Here is a 13619-nt window from a genome sequence, read left to right on the forward strand (position 1 = left end):
CAACTTTGCAAAAAAGAATAAAGAAAAATATTTGTTTCACTTGGATGAGCGTACGATCTTTTTCTATGGCAGAGATTCAAATGACGATCGGACATGTCTATAAACCTTAACCAAATTCTCGTGAAATACCGCTAAACACTACGATAAAATTAAAAAAAAAAAAAAAAAACTGAAAAAATAAGGAAAATGAAAGTAAGCCGGCACATATCGTCTGAATCGCTGCCCGACTGGGTATTGTCGGACAAGAACATCCTGCGCTTCTTGGCGCTTTACCGAGTACTAGATTTTCTGTGGAACCCGCGACACCCCATGTATCACGACACGATTTTGAGAGGCCGCATATACGACGAGATCGCTCGGCAAATGCAAGTGTGCCTCGTCGACGAACACGAATGTCTCAAGTTTATGGAGTTTCTGAAGAGCAAATACCTCGAAGAGAAAAGAATCAAGAAGGGCAAGAGGCCCAAATGGTTCCTAGTTATCGACAGAATGGTGAAAGACGTTGCCTATCCATGCAGAACCCCGAGTGAGTCAATTTTTCTTGGTCCGATATTCGTTATGATTTTGGAGCTTTGTGCTTTTATAAGTTACTGCATGATTCGGCGCGTTCGCTACAAGTACTTAATTCGGTGAAAATGAAAATAAGCTCGAACGTATTTGCAGCTTCGTCGTTGGTGAGTTTGAGCAGCGTAACAGTTTCATCCGATCGGCCAGGTTGCGGATGTCCCTCGGATTCGCAAAAAAGTTACTACTCTACGGACTGCGATACGAACGGCGATACGAGCGGCGATACGAGCGGCGATACGAGCGGCGATACGAGCTGCGATACGAGCTGCGATACGGACTGCGATACGAGCGGCGATACGAGCTGCGATAGCTCCAGCGACAGATCGTGTGTTTCGTGTGATTCGTGTGAAAAATAGAGAACCCGAGAAGCCCAAGGACGATTGGAGCGTCAACCCTCTCGATTTGGATGACCTCGTGCGTCGAGCCAATGGCTCCTTTTCGAATTCGTCCATCTCGTCTCGGATCAGGATCGATCAACTGCATAAGATGACGTGTTTGATTAGTCCTGTCAACTTGAAAACGAATTCGGTGCTGTCGATTACTAATTATTCTAATTACCAACTTTAATAACGAATGCATCTAATTCTGAAATTTTACGACTAAAAAGTTGTAGCTCGGTTTTATGAAAAGCTCACATTTTTTAATCGAAAATGTGGCACATGATACGTTTAGTATCTCCTTACTGAAAAGAAATCTTGTACATCGATATAATACATTACTTTTTATCAAGTCAATTGAAATGAATCAAATAAATAATGGACAATAAGGTATTTCATCGTTCAGAAAACAATTTCTTTAAGAGAAACAAGGACAGGATTGTATGAATAATAGTCCAGTACAATTTTCAATTTTCATTTTTATATACCAACACTTTTGTTCAATGTAAATAAGTTGTCATGAAAAAACTACCACAAACTTCATTCTCACTTGCACATGATTACAGCCCATCGACTGTAGAATATGTTTTTGTCGCGTTTTCTGTCCATCATAGTTTGCTCGTCGACAGATTTTTAAGTACATTGCGGTATACGCGGCTTTCGTTTTATGATTTGTATAAGGCAATTTAGTTCGCGGTTGCACAAACTGTAGATCGGATTTTTTTGATTGTTCGTAAATTGCATATGTTTCGTTTGCTTATCGATATATCTAAGACTAGGAAGAATTACTGCAGCCTGTTCAAACGTGTGACATTTAAAAATGTACTCTAAAAGCAGGATTTACAATACGAATACTTATTACAATCTGGTATATATTATATTAAATATATATTGTGTACAATATCACTCCGTTCAGAGATGCATAAAAAATTGATAATGTTTCTATAGCTATTCCTGAATTAAGGGAGTTTAATATTGATATATTGTCAACTTTTTTGTTGAAAAAATTGAGTCTGACTTTCTATCAAATTATACACACGATCGATACATGGTAAAACACTCAAATCACCCTCGTGATTAGTTCGTTACAATTGTCATAAAAGTTTTCCGCGATAAATCATTTAAAACAGATTAAAATGATGGTCAATGTTGAGTCGTACATTTTTACTAAATGTTATCAATCGTTCCACAAAAAAAAGTGACAACATTTAAAATAAAGCAAAAAAATATACGACTCGACGATAAAAGTTCTGAAGGAAAAGCCATCAGCACGACATTCAATGTTTAAAAATCAGTATAATTATAATACTGCCGTTGCATACTACGTGATTTTTAAAACATAGTGAAAATCTTGATATTGCACTTAAACCTCGATAATCTGGCTCCCTCGCTTTGGTTTTGCAGGAACCTTAAAATACCTCCGGTAGGAAAGAAACAAATGCGCAAGTTCACAAAAATTGCGAGCTTTGAGGGGGTAAAGATTATTTGTTTTTTTCCTAACCAGATTGACTAGTTTACATTATAAAATTTGCAACTGCATATTTGGAGAGCAGTCGTTTCTCTTTTTGGTACGTTTCGTCCGCATCGGATGCGTCGTTCTCCCCCGAAATTATTATAATTTATTTAAATGTACACTCGTAGAAGATATGCTCTGTTGTGCTTTTTTCTGCACTTCAAGTTGAAGATCATCGCTCGGTACGATCAGAAAAGAGCGTGGATAAAAAAGAATCAAGTGCATGCAAAAGTGTACACACTCTTGCGTTGATTCATCGGTAGAGTGATATTTAATTGGTCTTTTTCTGATCGGCCTTTTCGTCCTTGGCCTGTCCACGGCCCAAGATTTTAGCCAACGAGTCCCAAATACCTCCCAGGAACAGAGCGCAGAATAGATTTTCGAACGGCACAATCGGATCGTGGATGCCGAGTAGTATGGACGATAGCTGCAACGAGACGAAAAATGGCAATCAATGTAAATCGATGTCAATGCAAATCGCTCAACAAGTACCTTAAAGTACACGAAGAATATGACGATGCCGAAGTAGACGAGTGCGTGGGGCGCCGCAATGAGATCAGTCTTCTTGTCCAGAACGAAAATAATGGAAGCTAAGAGGGAAGCCTTGGTCGGGCTGTAAAAATGGCAAAGAAAAAAATAAATAAACGAGTGTGTTCGTGACGAGCGCGTGACTTTTTTTTTATCGCACAACGAGGAGCACTGTTATACTCACAAGCTCGGCTGCATGAATTCCATGGCTGTTGGTGTCCACGCGCCGCGTATCAGACGCTCGATCAACTTTATGAAAGCAGCTCCGTTTCCTGCGAAGAAAAAAATATATTTCGTCCATCGTTCAAAGCGACTCGACTCGCAAATTGAAAGCCACTTTACCTTTGAGAGTTCCGACGAGTATCATGATGAGGTAAGCGCTTGGATAGAGTTTTCCGGCGTGCGTTACGCCATCGTAGACCTTTTTACACCTGTAGACCTCCTTCATAGCCGAGCAAACGATTTTTACGGGCAAAAACTTGGCTACCTTGTAACCGATGTCGAACGGCGTGTAAAATATCACGTACCTGAAAGGAGCAAAAAAGCGAGATAGGAAAGTGAGTTGCATCAACGGAAAAGAACGAGGAGACGAAAGAAGAAACGTTTACCATACAACGGTGGCAACGAGAACTTGAGGCGTGTTTTTCAGCGGGGCGAGTATGGGCTCGCCCAGCAGGCCGTTGCAGAGCATACCGCTGGAAAAGACGACGAGCATCGTCGACAGCCAGCACGACAGCGGATGTTTTCTCGAAAACGCCTGAGCGCCTGTGAACATTAAAAAAAAAAAGAGCGACGTGACGAAATATTTATCAACAAAAGCCACGTGACGCGTCGGAGAGATCGTCATGGGCTGATTCGACGCGCTGTAACATTTGCCTAATCGGATGGTAAAAGTGTAAATGGTTAAATGCGCGGTCGCTTGCACACGGCGTAGGTACAGGGCGGAGATTGCGTAAAGTCCACGTGCGGGCCAACGTATATAATGCTTTCGCAATTGTTAAAATAGACGAGAGGCTTTTAAACGCGCGCGAATAGGCCGTCGTGCGGTTTATATAGTCGCTACGTACATAATTTCGTTGGAGCGAGAGAGAGAGAGAGAGAGAGAAGAAAAAATAACAGCGGAGCGTTGAACTTGGAGCGTAATAGCGGGCCTCTGTTAATCGTGGATGTTGGTTTAAGCGAGTTGAAGAAAATAAAGAAGTCGCCGCTACGCCGCCGAGGGGGTCCACCGCAGCGTCGTCGGCCAGTTAGATTTTCTTCGGGTAGCGCACAGAAATAGACGAAATAACTGGGAAACGAGTGTGTGCGCGTGAGTGTAATACATAAAATCGATTGTGCCAAGAATTTTCGCGGGGTAAATCGCTCGAGCGAATCTTGGAGCACCTGCGTAATTTTTGGCGCGTTATACAGAGCGGCGCTTTTCAATTTCGCCAGTTTATACTCTCGCGTCGTTCGGAGAGGCAAATCGATCGAATCGACGATATACCTCGATACCTCCGGTGCGACGCTCGATCATCGCGTTATAGAAATGTACGAGCGCGCGTAAAACATTACGCGTTTATGAATAATCAAACGACCACAACACGGAGGACGCGGCTCGCTGGAATAATCGGAGCTTTTGTTTTTATCTGCGCGTCGATAATCGCGGTCGATCGATGAACTTGTTTTTTTTTTCTGTCTCCGATAATAATACTTTCGCGTCTCTGACTCGCTGCGGACACTTTCACCGCGGGATAGGCGCAAAATAGAATCGCTCCCGGTGCATTAGCCGCGCGCGCGCGTGCAAAATCACGACGATAATTGGAAAAAGTGCAAAGCTAGGGATATTCCGCGCGTGTAAAAAGCGCCATACCAGAGAGAGAGAGAGAGAAAGAGTTGAAAGTTAATATATATATAGAGAGAGAGAGGGGCTCCCTTTTAATAATAGAAATCCCTCGGTAGAGCGCGATATGTCGTCGGGGCTTCAGTCGCTATATGCCGCAGTACACATGAAGCTATGTAGCTATATAGCTATATACACACACGTTCGTTCACACACATGCAGATGATGTCGCGCGATCTCGCGTCTATGCGTGTACGTGTGCTGTGTTACTAGATAGACATGTATACAAGTACATTGTATAGACATGCAGTGGCGTGCTATGTACCACGTACTATATAGTTGAGAAAAAAGTAAACTCACCGGGTCCCAAGTCCTCTCTGACGTGTAGCGCGCACAAGACACTGTGCGCTATGTCGAAGTAGGGAAACATCTTGAGCTTGACCACTTGGTTGGCCATGTCGAGAAAAGCTTCGGCATCCATATTTCGGCCTCGATCGATGCGCTCGCGTTAACAAAAGAGAAAAAAGTTGCTGCTGCTGAACGCGCGTCACTCGCAGTTGTTTGTTGCTCCTTTTATCTATCTATCTATCGCTGCTGCTGCTCCTCGTCTCTTTAGCTCGGGCCTATATTTAGTATTTAGTCGAGTCTCTTATTTGCAAGCCAAAGCACTACTTGCACGCACGACGTCGAGGAGCTTACGAGTGTATGCGTCGTCGCATGCGTATGCAGTGCCGACGAGGAGAAAGTGACGCGCGTCTGGCCTGTTGCTGTCTATAACTGATGCTGTCTACTGGTGCTGCTGGCTGCTGCCCGTGAGCGCGGCGTTGCTCGACTGAGCGCTACTTCGACTCGAGTCTCTCTCGAGCCAACGGCACAAGCAGACGAGAGCACAACAGCAGCAGACGGCTAAAAGCAAAAGCGTCGCCCCTTACATGTATATAGCTATACGTGTGTAGCGCGTATAGGCTCGCGTTTCGTAGTAGTTGTATAGCGTCGAAGCTCGCCAGCCTGTATATATATCGTGCTATACAAGCTCGAATTACTGCACCGTCTGGAGCGTCGACGTACGATTACGGACAAAAAGTTCATTTACGCGACGATCGTTACGTTAGTGCTCCTGCTTTACCTGCTCCGTACGCGTAAATTTGTTACTACTCGTTTTTATTTTTATTTTTGACGAAAAACTCAACTGTCTCGCTCGAGTTGGATTGAGAAAGTTTTGCTTTTGAAAGATTCATACTTAAATAGTAAGTTCGTGCCTAGCTTCAAATGTCGACGGCTGAAATTTGACTCCCTCGAAGGCAAATATTTTCGCGGCGAAAGTGGTAAGGATCCAGGAATCGTTGAAAATTCGAACGACGCGCCAATAAAATAGTACAATAATTAACACAATTTACAAATTTACATTTGCCTCGATAAGATGCAGCTTTTTTCGAGAGAGGCATTGCCATCCCCGGCATGCGAAAAACATCTCGATGTCAGACATAAAGAACGATCGCAAGTTCGGGACCGAGTTTTCTTTCGATCCGCGAGCACGCGACGCGAACGAGCGAAGCTCGCAAGCTCCGGCTTCGAAGTCGAGCGGACGATACTCGGAAGCATCGGTACCGATTGCTCGGCAAAATGGTGAATATTTAATCTTCGAAGTTGACAGGCAAGTTGACGGGGAAGTTGGAAAAAAAGCTCCGCGTTACTCGAAGCTATAATCGAAGCGATCGCGCGACAACGTACGAACTCGTTGACTGTACAGGAAATATCGGTCGCTCAACGTACGTATAACAGCGATCGTGCGTGCATAGTGGTATCACAGTATTCAAGGCGCTCGTTCGAACGAGCGAGTTGGCGATCCCCACCGCAGAGTCTCGTATTCTCTCTCGAGTTTTGCTCCGCCGCTGCCGCTGCTGCTGCTGCGTGTTTATGTGTGTATGGAAAATTGGCATATATACTACGAATACACCGCTGCGAATGTGTCGTCGTATATATTCGCGCACGAGTCAGTGTCCGGCGCTAGCTCGCTGCCGCTGCAAAAGTGTATCTCTCTCGTCTTTCTTCCTCGACTTTCTTCCTCGTGCGATACAAGTAACAAGTGCATTACGAGCAGCCGTGTTGACGATGCGTCGTTGTAGCGAGTAAAAAGCTGGTGCACGTACGGCTCGTGATAAAGTGCTAAATGTGCAGCTCTATCGACAGCTCGTCGTTATTATTTTATAATAAATAGAAAGATGCCGATGAAGCACGAGGCGATGATGTCTCGCAGCGAGGCGCTCGACATCATATCCAACTGGAGCTGCTCCGACGTCTTGCTCTTGCTCAAGAAGGTGAGTAAACTCGAGAGCGTATAATATGTGGAAGACGGACGAGTGAAAAAGAGAGATGGCGAAGGATCCGTGTCGCGATCCCTTTGAGACGCACTCGTACAACTATATACATACATATATACAGGCTTACTACGGCTCGGCGGATTATCGGAATGTGCACGCGAGCGAGCGAATGGAGCGATGCGCTTTTATACGCGTTGTTTTCGTATTATGGGCGCGGGTGGCACGCGCTACAGCTGACTACTGCACACTGATCTACATACACACCAAGACCATCATATATACTTACGTGTGTGTGTGTGTGTGTGTTGTGACGCGCGATCTAGCACATGACTGCTAATATGTACAATGAGTAGAGATAACGATTCTTTGCCCGATATTCGCCAAAGACTCGGGGGCCAATTTGTTTCGCGACTACCACGTGCTGTGCTCTGCTTCGAGATACTTACTCGTTGGCTTGTTTTTTCTTACTCACTTTTCTTAGGCACTATTTATATACACCTATTCGTTATAATCGATTGCAATTTCTTCCGTACGCTGGATACACCTTGTCATTGATCGTCGTTGCTCGGTGCAGCTATCAGTCGTTAAACCCCGCGCGCTCGTTCTAATGACTAATTTGCAATGACTCTCTCTCTCTCTCTTTTAAATACTAATTGCAATGATTACGATGCAGCGCGTAAAATAGATTTCGACGCATCGCAGCTCGTTGCCGAGCGACTACTGAACCACCCAATGCGGCTGTTTATATGTTCGGTACTCGTCGCATCTTAATTTGGACATCGCGTCGAGTTGAAAAAAAAAAGAAACGATCGATACGTTTATAGGGATATTGCATCGATGACACTGTACGATAACAACGCGTTGTTGTAAGACGTCGATCCGCGTGCCACCGATCAATCGATCATAAGCAATGCTGCATAATAATCCGTAAACGCGCTGATCGATATTCACGATCGACACGGCTTATAGTAAACGCACGACTGTTTCACTCCGTCGACCGTTGTTTTTTAGCGCGCAATGCCCGTAACGGCTCGTTACGTTAAACAATTAATGTGTCTCGATGAAAAAATATAGCTCGATGAAACAGGTGCGATTCATGTATACAAGCGAATGCGACGCACGCGTGTATTTTGAAAGCATAGAGACGCAGTGCCTGGCAGTTACTGCTACTAAATTCCTCGGGACATGCGTGCGTGTCTTCCTGCGCTGTAATAATGTATAACTCGTTTGAGACTAGAGAGTTTCTAAATATCTACAATTTTGCAATCATACACTGATAAAAATATCGTCCACTTCGATCACTGCCAAAGTGCTTGCAGCCTTAAACATTCACGTTCTGAAGGCTGTGGCACGTTTTCGATTGGCTTTGCAATTTTAATTATTTAAAAACCGCACGAGTTGGATCGATTGGGTTATTCTTTACAATTTTTTTAATCTTCAAATTTTTCTAATAATTTTTCATATTTGAGTTTTGAATGTTATGAATTTCGCGCCATATTGAATTCTCCCCAGCATCGGGATCGCGACGGAAATGATTTGGAGCAACGCCGTGGACAAGTTTAATCGTACATCGCAGCAATTAGCTGTTGCGAATTTTTCCTGGGATATGATCGATGTACTTTTGGATCAAGGTGCTGATCTGTCTAGCTTCGTTTTTCCCGCCGAAAGATTGGAAACGCATTACGTTCGAGTTTGGTATTATTTTAAATTAAGACTAGCACCTGGTGCTCTGGCAGTCGTAGAAAGTCTGGAGAAAAGAGGATACGAACTGGACCAAAAATGATGCCCTTACTATCATGAAATTGTTCGCCAAGTACGAATTATTCGAAAAGTCAGCGGATCTTGAAAAAAATTGGTACGATGACGAGGAGTTTGCGAGCAAAGCGAAAAAATGTATGCGGCGAAACCGAATCTGTCGCTCTATGATCTGATTCAATTACGACCAGAAAAGGCAGAGAAACTATTCGCTTTTACGGACTGCTTCTATTTCGCACGTTCATTTAATCTTAATCTCGACTATTTCGAGAGTTATGATCGCGCTTGTGCTTTACATTTGTGTGAGAAACTATCGAGACGATTTTTCCGGAGCTGGGCAAATAAAAGTGGTGTTCAAATAAAAGTTGTAGAGTTCCATAAGTCCAAAACGCAACGAATTTCACCCCCGCGTTCCTACAGACCTCCTCTACGAGGTGGTGTCGGTCGCTTGCTGTTATTAATTTATGTCAGAAATGAGCTCATACATAGCTGGATGAAACAGGTGCGATTCATGTATACAAGCGGCTCCGAACGCGACACGCGTATATTTTGCAAGCATAGAGACGCAGTGCCTGGCAGTTACTGCTACTAAATTCCTCGGGATATGCGTGTCTTCCTGCACGCTGTAATAATGTATAACTCGTTTGAGACTCGAGAGTCTCTAAATATCTACAATTTTGCAATCATATCATAGCACAGGGAGATGGAGAGAGAACGTGACGTTGGCTCAACGCATGTGCGTTTCAACAATTCCATCGCGAGCTCTCCTTTCGCCGCAGTTCAGCTCCTTGGTGGCGGCTCTCAATTATAGGACGCTTAACGATATATCTCATGATCTCTGTTTTGGCTGTTTAATTTTTTACTCTCTCTTTCTCTCTGCTGGTCATTCGCACAGGTCATTCTTTCGCGACTAGTCACTTTTTTCTCTCGGCCGACTCTACTTAATTTTTTGTCTCGCTCTCTGCCAACAGAGTGGCGTGGGGGAGGCCTGCTGCAAGGCGGCCGAGAAACGCCAGATCGACGGGGACGAGCTGCTCGTGAGTACACACATTTCCTTTTTTTAATACGAGATTCGGTATAATGGTAATTTACGATTACGCAGCACTTGACCGAGGGCAAATTGGCACTGTGGAAGACGGACCTCGCGAGGCCTCACATATGGGACTTGTGGACGTTCGTCGAGGAGGTGAAAAAGAACCCGGAGGTATTTGCGCAAGGAGCGGAGCAGCCGCGGGCCGATTCGTCGATCGGATCGGAGGAGACCCGAGCCGAGTCTCGAGCGAGCAGCTCCGACAACATATCCTGGGACGCGGACCAGGTCATCGCCTCGACGCCCAAAAGCCAAACGAACCCGACCGGCCGAGACGACGACGCGAGCCCGGACTTTCGCAGCAGCTTGAGAATGTTTCAGGAGAACGACCGGCGCAGCATGCGAGCCGATCCGCTGCGATCGTCCAATGTATCGTAAGTGCCAATAATTTCTTCCTCGAACTTTGCTGCCAATTACGCTACGTCGATCGATTTCAAAGGCTGAACCGTCGCTCGCAAGACAAGTCCCTCGAGGAGTCGCCTCCGGACGGCTCCGCTACTTACGCCAACATCTCCGCCACCGTCGTCAACGACCAAACGACCTACGCCAATTTGCCGTTCGCCAACGACCAAACGACGACGACGACAAAACACAACGTCGAGCAGGCTCAGGAGGAGACGTTGAAGAACTCGTCGCGCCTCCACAAGTCCGGCCCGACCAAGAGTTTGGCCGACCAGCTGAGGGAGCAGTTGGAGATCAGGGCTAATCGATCGCCGAACAAATCCAGCCCCGCTCAGAGGCCGGACGATACGACAGACAAGCCGAGGGAGTCGTTTTTGCACTGCGCCAAGAGCAACGGCACCACTGGAACCTCCCATACGCTACCCTATTTTCACAGTTAGTTTTTTTTTTCCCCTTGAAAATCAATGACCGATTAAATACAACGATGGCCGATCGCAGGGAATCGAAGGAGCCCGGTAAGCGGAGTGGCGTCCCTGGACACGTCGTCCAGGGCCAGTCAAGGCTCGACCAGTGGCAGCGACGGCGGTGATCAAGCCCAGCAGCTCCGTAATCTGCCGAAGCCGCCGGCGTCGATGAGCCTGCGCGAGCTCGATCTCGTGGCGAATCTGCCGCGCAGGCCCACCGTCGGCAGCGACAGCGACGCCGACGCCGAGGACGAGGAGGACTACGACGGGGAGGGCTACGAGGCCTTCGACGAGCAGATCGTCGAGCGCCATCAGCAGCAGCGAGGCTCCGTCGTCAGCGTCGACTCGTTCGCCAGCGTCCGCGACGATCACGGACTGCCGCAACAACAACAACAACAGCAGCAGCCGCCGCAACAACCACCGCCACCGCCTCCCCCGGACGGTGGTGGCCTCGACGACGAGGAGGTTTACGAGATCTACGAGTCCATCACGGAATCGGTGAGCCCTTGTAACTCGACGATTTTCCTGTAACGAGACTTTCATTCAATGTGTCGCTGCAGCCTGATGACGAAAACGGACGGGAGTACATCAATGCCGATTTCAAGGTGAGACCGGATCCGCCTCCCTTACCAGCCAAGCCACCGCCCAATCTCACTGCCAATTTGAACAACAAGAACAAGACTGAAGCCAAATCAGGTTCGTTGACTTCGATTATACTCGTACTAGGTATTATATAAAAACTCCCGTAACGACACACGTGCGCTCGCAATTAGACGAGTGCCTTTTTCGATTCTTAATGTTTACCGTGCGAACAATCGATCGACGAGTCATTTCCAAACAAAACGATTTGGAGCGAGCTTATTTATAGATCACTCGCGTTAAAAAGGTATATAATAATAAATCTGTGAAGCCGCCCAACGAACCCCATGCCGCGATCCAGGACCAACGCGAAGAATCGCCGCGCTACGACGCTACTTAGTTCGAATTCGGATTTATACCCGTATACATCAGTCCTAGTCTAACTTCTGAGGTGCACCGATCGTTTCTTGCAAATCTTTGAGTGACCGAGTGACAATTATTTTCTCGTTTCTCTGTGGAAGGAAGTGAACATTTCAACGGATGATCAAAAATCGTCAAGTAATGTCCTTTTGATTTTTTTCTTTAAATTTCTCTTTGGCTCGGTATAAACAAGTTTACCTAGCACCGAGCTAAAATTTACGAAGCTAGTTACATAGCTTGTTTTGCTTGAATGACTCGAGCGCAGATTTTCTTTGCTTAAAGCGCAGTGGGTCGTTTGGCGACTTTGTTGCGCGAACAGAAGGACGTGATGCTGTCGCTGGGCCAGGGTGGCGCCAACTCGAAGCGCCAGTCGAGCGCGCAATTGCCACCAAAAACCAAGATAAATCGAAGCCAGCACGCCCTGTCGGAATGTTTAACCGAGGCTACCTTGACTCAAGCTCGCTTGAATCTCGTCAGTTCGTATCGCACTTTTTCTTGTGCATCCCCTAAAAATCGTATAGGGCCTGCACGTGTGTCGTTATCTATATTCGTATTATATGCAATTAATATTTAATTCTTCGATGTTGCGCGTCACTACTCGCAGAGCGATCGACGGAAAACAAAAAATCGGCCACACTGCCGCACACGGGTAGCAGTTCGTCCCTGAGCAGCAGCTGCAGCAACAACAACAGCAACAGCAACAGCAACGCGGCCCGACCCCTGCCGCCGCCCCCGAATCGCCAGCAATCTTACATCGACCGTCCGTGGTTTCACAATCTCACCAGAGAACAAGCCAATTTACTTATCGAAGAAAGTACGTCTGATTTTATACCTTTTTTTTTTTTACTTCAAAACTTATTGACGCTTTAACATTAAATGTCTCATCTTGATGTACGCAGAGGGTACTTATGACAGTTCAGCGGATGGATATTTTCTCATAAGGCCATCGACGACCAATCCCACCAATCCACTCGTTTTGGTGCTTTGGTGCAAAAATCGCGTTTACAATGTCCCCATACGAAAGAGACCGGATAACAAGTAATTCGTTTGATCTGCTTCTCCGAATTTGTTTTATCAATTAGTATAATTATCTCATTAATGTTGCGTTTTTTAACATTTTCTAGGTACGCGTTGGGATCAGCGAAAACAGAAGAGAAAACCTTCATCAGCGTCGATGAAATCATACCTTATTATAAAAGAGAAAAATTGATCCTCTACTCGGGAGGTGTGCAGAGTGCCACTACGTATTTGACCGAGACTCCTCCCAAAAATTAGACACGAGCATTCGGTTGTCGACTTAGCTTCAATTACTGCGTTTATAAGACAAAGTATTTCTCTTTTAATGAACATTTTACGTAAATGTTTGAGACTATATGTACGTGCCGTATTTGCATTTATTTTTCTCGTGTCTCTTTTAATGATCGTGTATTTTTTATTAATATAACGACTGTTTCATTTCGAGAGACTGTACTTTTCAAGTCCTATAGAATATATAAAAAAATGAATATTTTTTACTGCCATATACTCCGTGCCTCATCAAATTATTGATTTTTGTGATTGAATGTAAATGATTTTTTTTAAACGTATATTTCTAATTTTTACAATCAAGATATAGAATTGATAGGCAAATGTGAAAATGCGAGTTTGATTCCTCAATCAACACGAATAATTGTGAATAATAATATATATTACATAATAAAAAATGGTTTTATTTTGTTATTAAAAATATTTACATTTATAATTATTTATCAAAAAGTCAAAATAAGTATAAAAATAAGTTA

General features: G+C 45.0%; 2 protein-coding genes across 3 annotated transcripts; one reads left to right on the forward strand and one right to left on the reverse strand.

Annotated features, from left to right (window-relative positions):
• Nucleotides 1-1405: 1405 nt before the first annotated feature.
• Nucleotides 1406-5623, reverse strand: LOC106658352 (trimeric intracellular cation channel type 1B.1). Its single transcript, XM_014380257.2, has 6 exons — nucleotides 5168-5623; nucleotides 3594-3750; nucleotides 3328-3512; nucleotides 3170-3257; nucleotides 2950-3070; nucleotides 1406-2884 (listed from the first exon to the last, which is right to left on the reverse strand). Exons 1-6 carry the CDS (start codon nucleotides 5286-5288, stop codon nucleotides 2729-2731), a joined length of 828 nt encoding a protein of 275 aa, XP_014235743.1. The 5' UTR covers nucleotides 5289-5623; the 3' UTR covers nucleotides 1406-2728.
• Nucleotides 5624-6769: 1146 nt separating this feature from the next.
• Nucleotides 6770-13542, forward strand: LOC106658324 (protein BNI1-like). 2 transcript variants are annotated; one of them, XM_014380219.2, is made up of 9 exons: nucleotides 6770-7125; nucleotides 9855-9920; nucleotides 9986-10347; nucleotides 10413-10810; nucleotides 10874-11337; nucleotides 11400-11535; nucleotides 12443-12652; nucleotides 12738-12876; nucleotides 12963-13542. In XM_014380219.2, the coding sequence occupies exons 1-9, from the start codon at nucleotides 7030-7032 to the stop codon at nucleotides 13111-13113; spliced, it is 2022 nt and encodes a 673-aa protein (XP_014235705.1). In that variant the 5' UTR covers nucleotides 6770-7029; the 3' UTR covers nucleotides 13114-13542. The 2 variants fall into 2 exon arrangements, with proteins under 2 accessions (XP_014235705.1, XP_023313855.1); XM_023458087.1 differs by lacking the exons at nucleotides 12443-12652; nucleotides 12738-12876; nucleotides 12963-13542 and adding an exon at nucleotides 11750-11957.
• Nucleotides 13543-13619: the final 77 nt, after the last annotated feature.

The sequence above is a fragment of the Trichogramma pretiosum genome, unplaced genomic scaffold, assembly GCF_000599845.2.
Source record: "Trichogramma pretiosum strain Unisexual culture from Peru unplaced genomic scaffold, Tpre_2.0 scaffold70, whole genome shotgun sequence".
In the NCBI taxonomy this organism is placed as follows: Eukaryota; Metazoa; Arthropoda; class Insecta; order Hymenoptera; family Trichogrammatidae; genus Trichogramma; species Trichogramma pretiosum.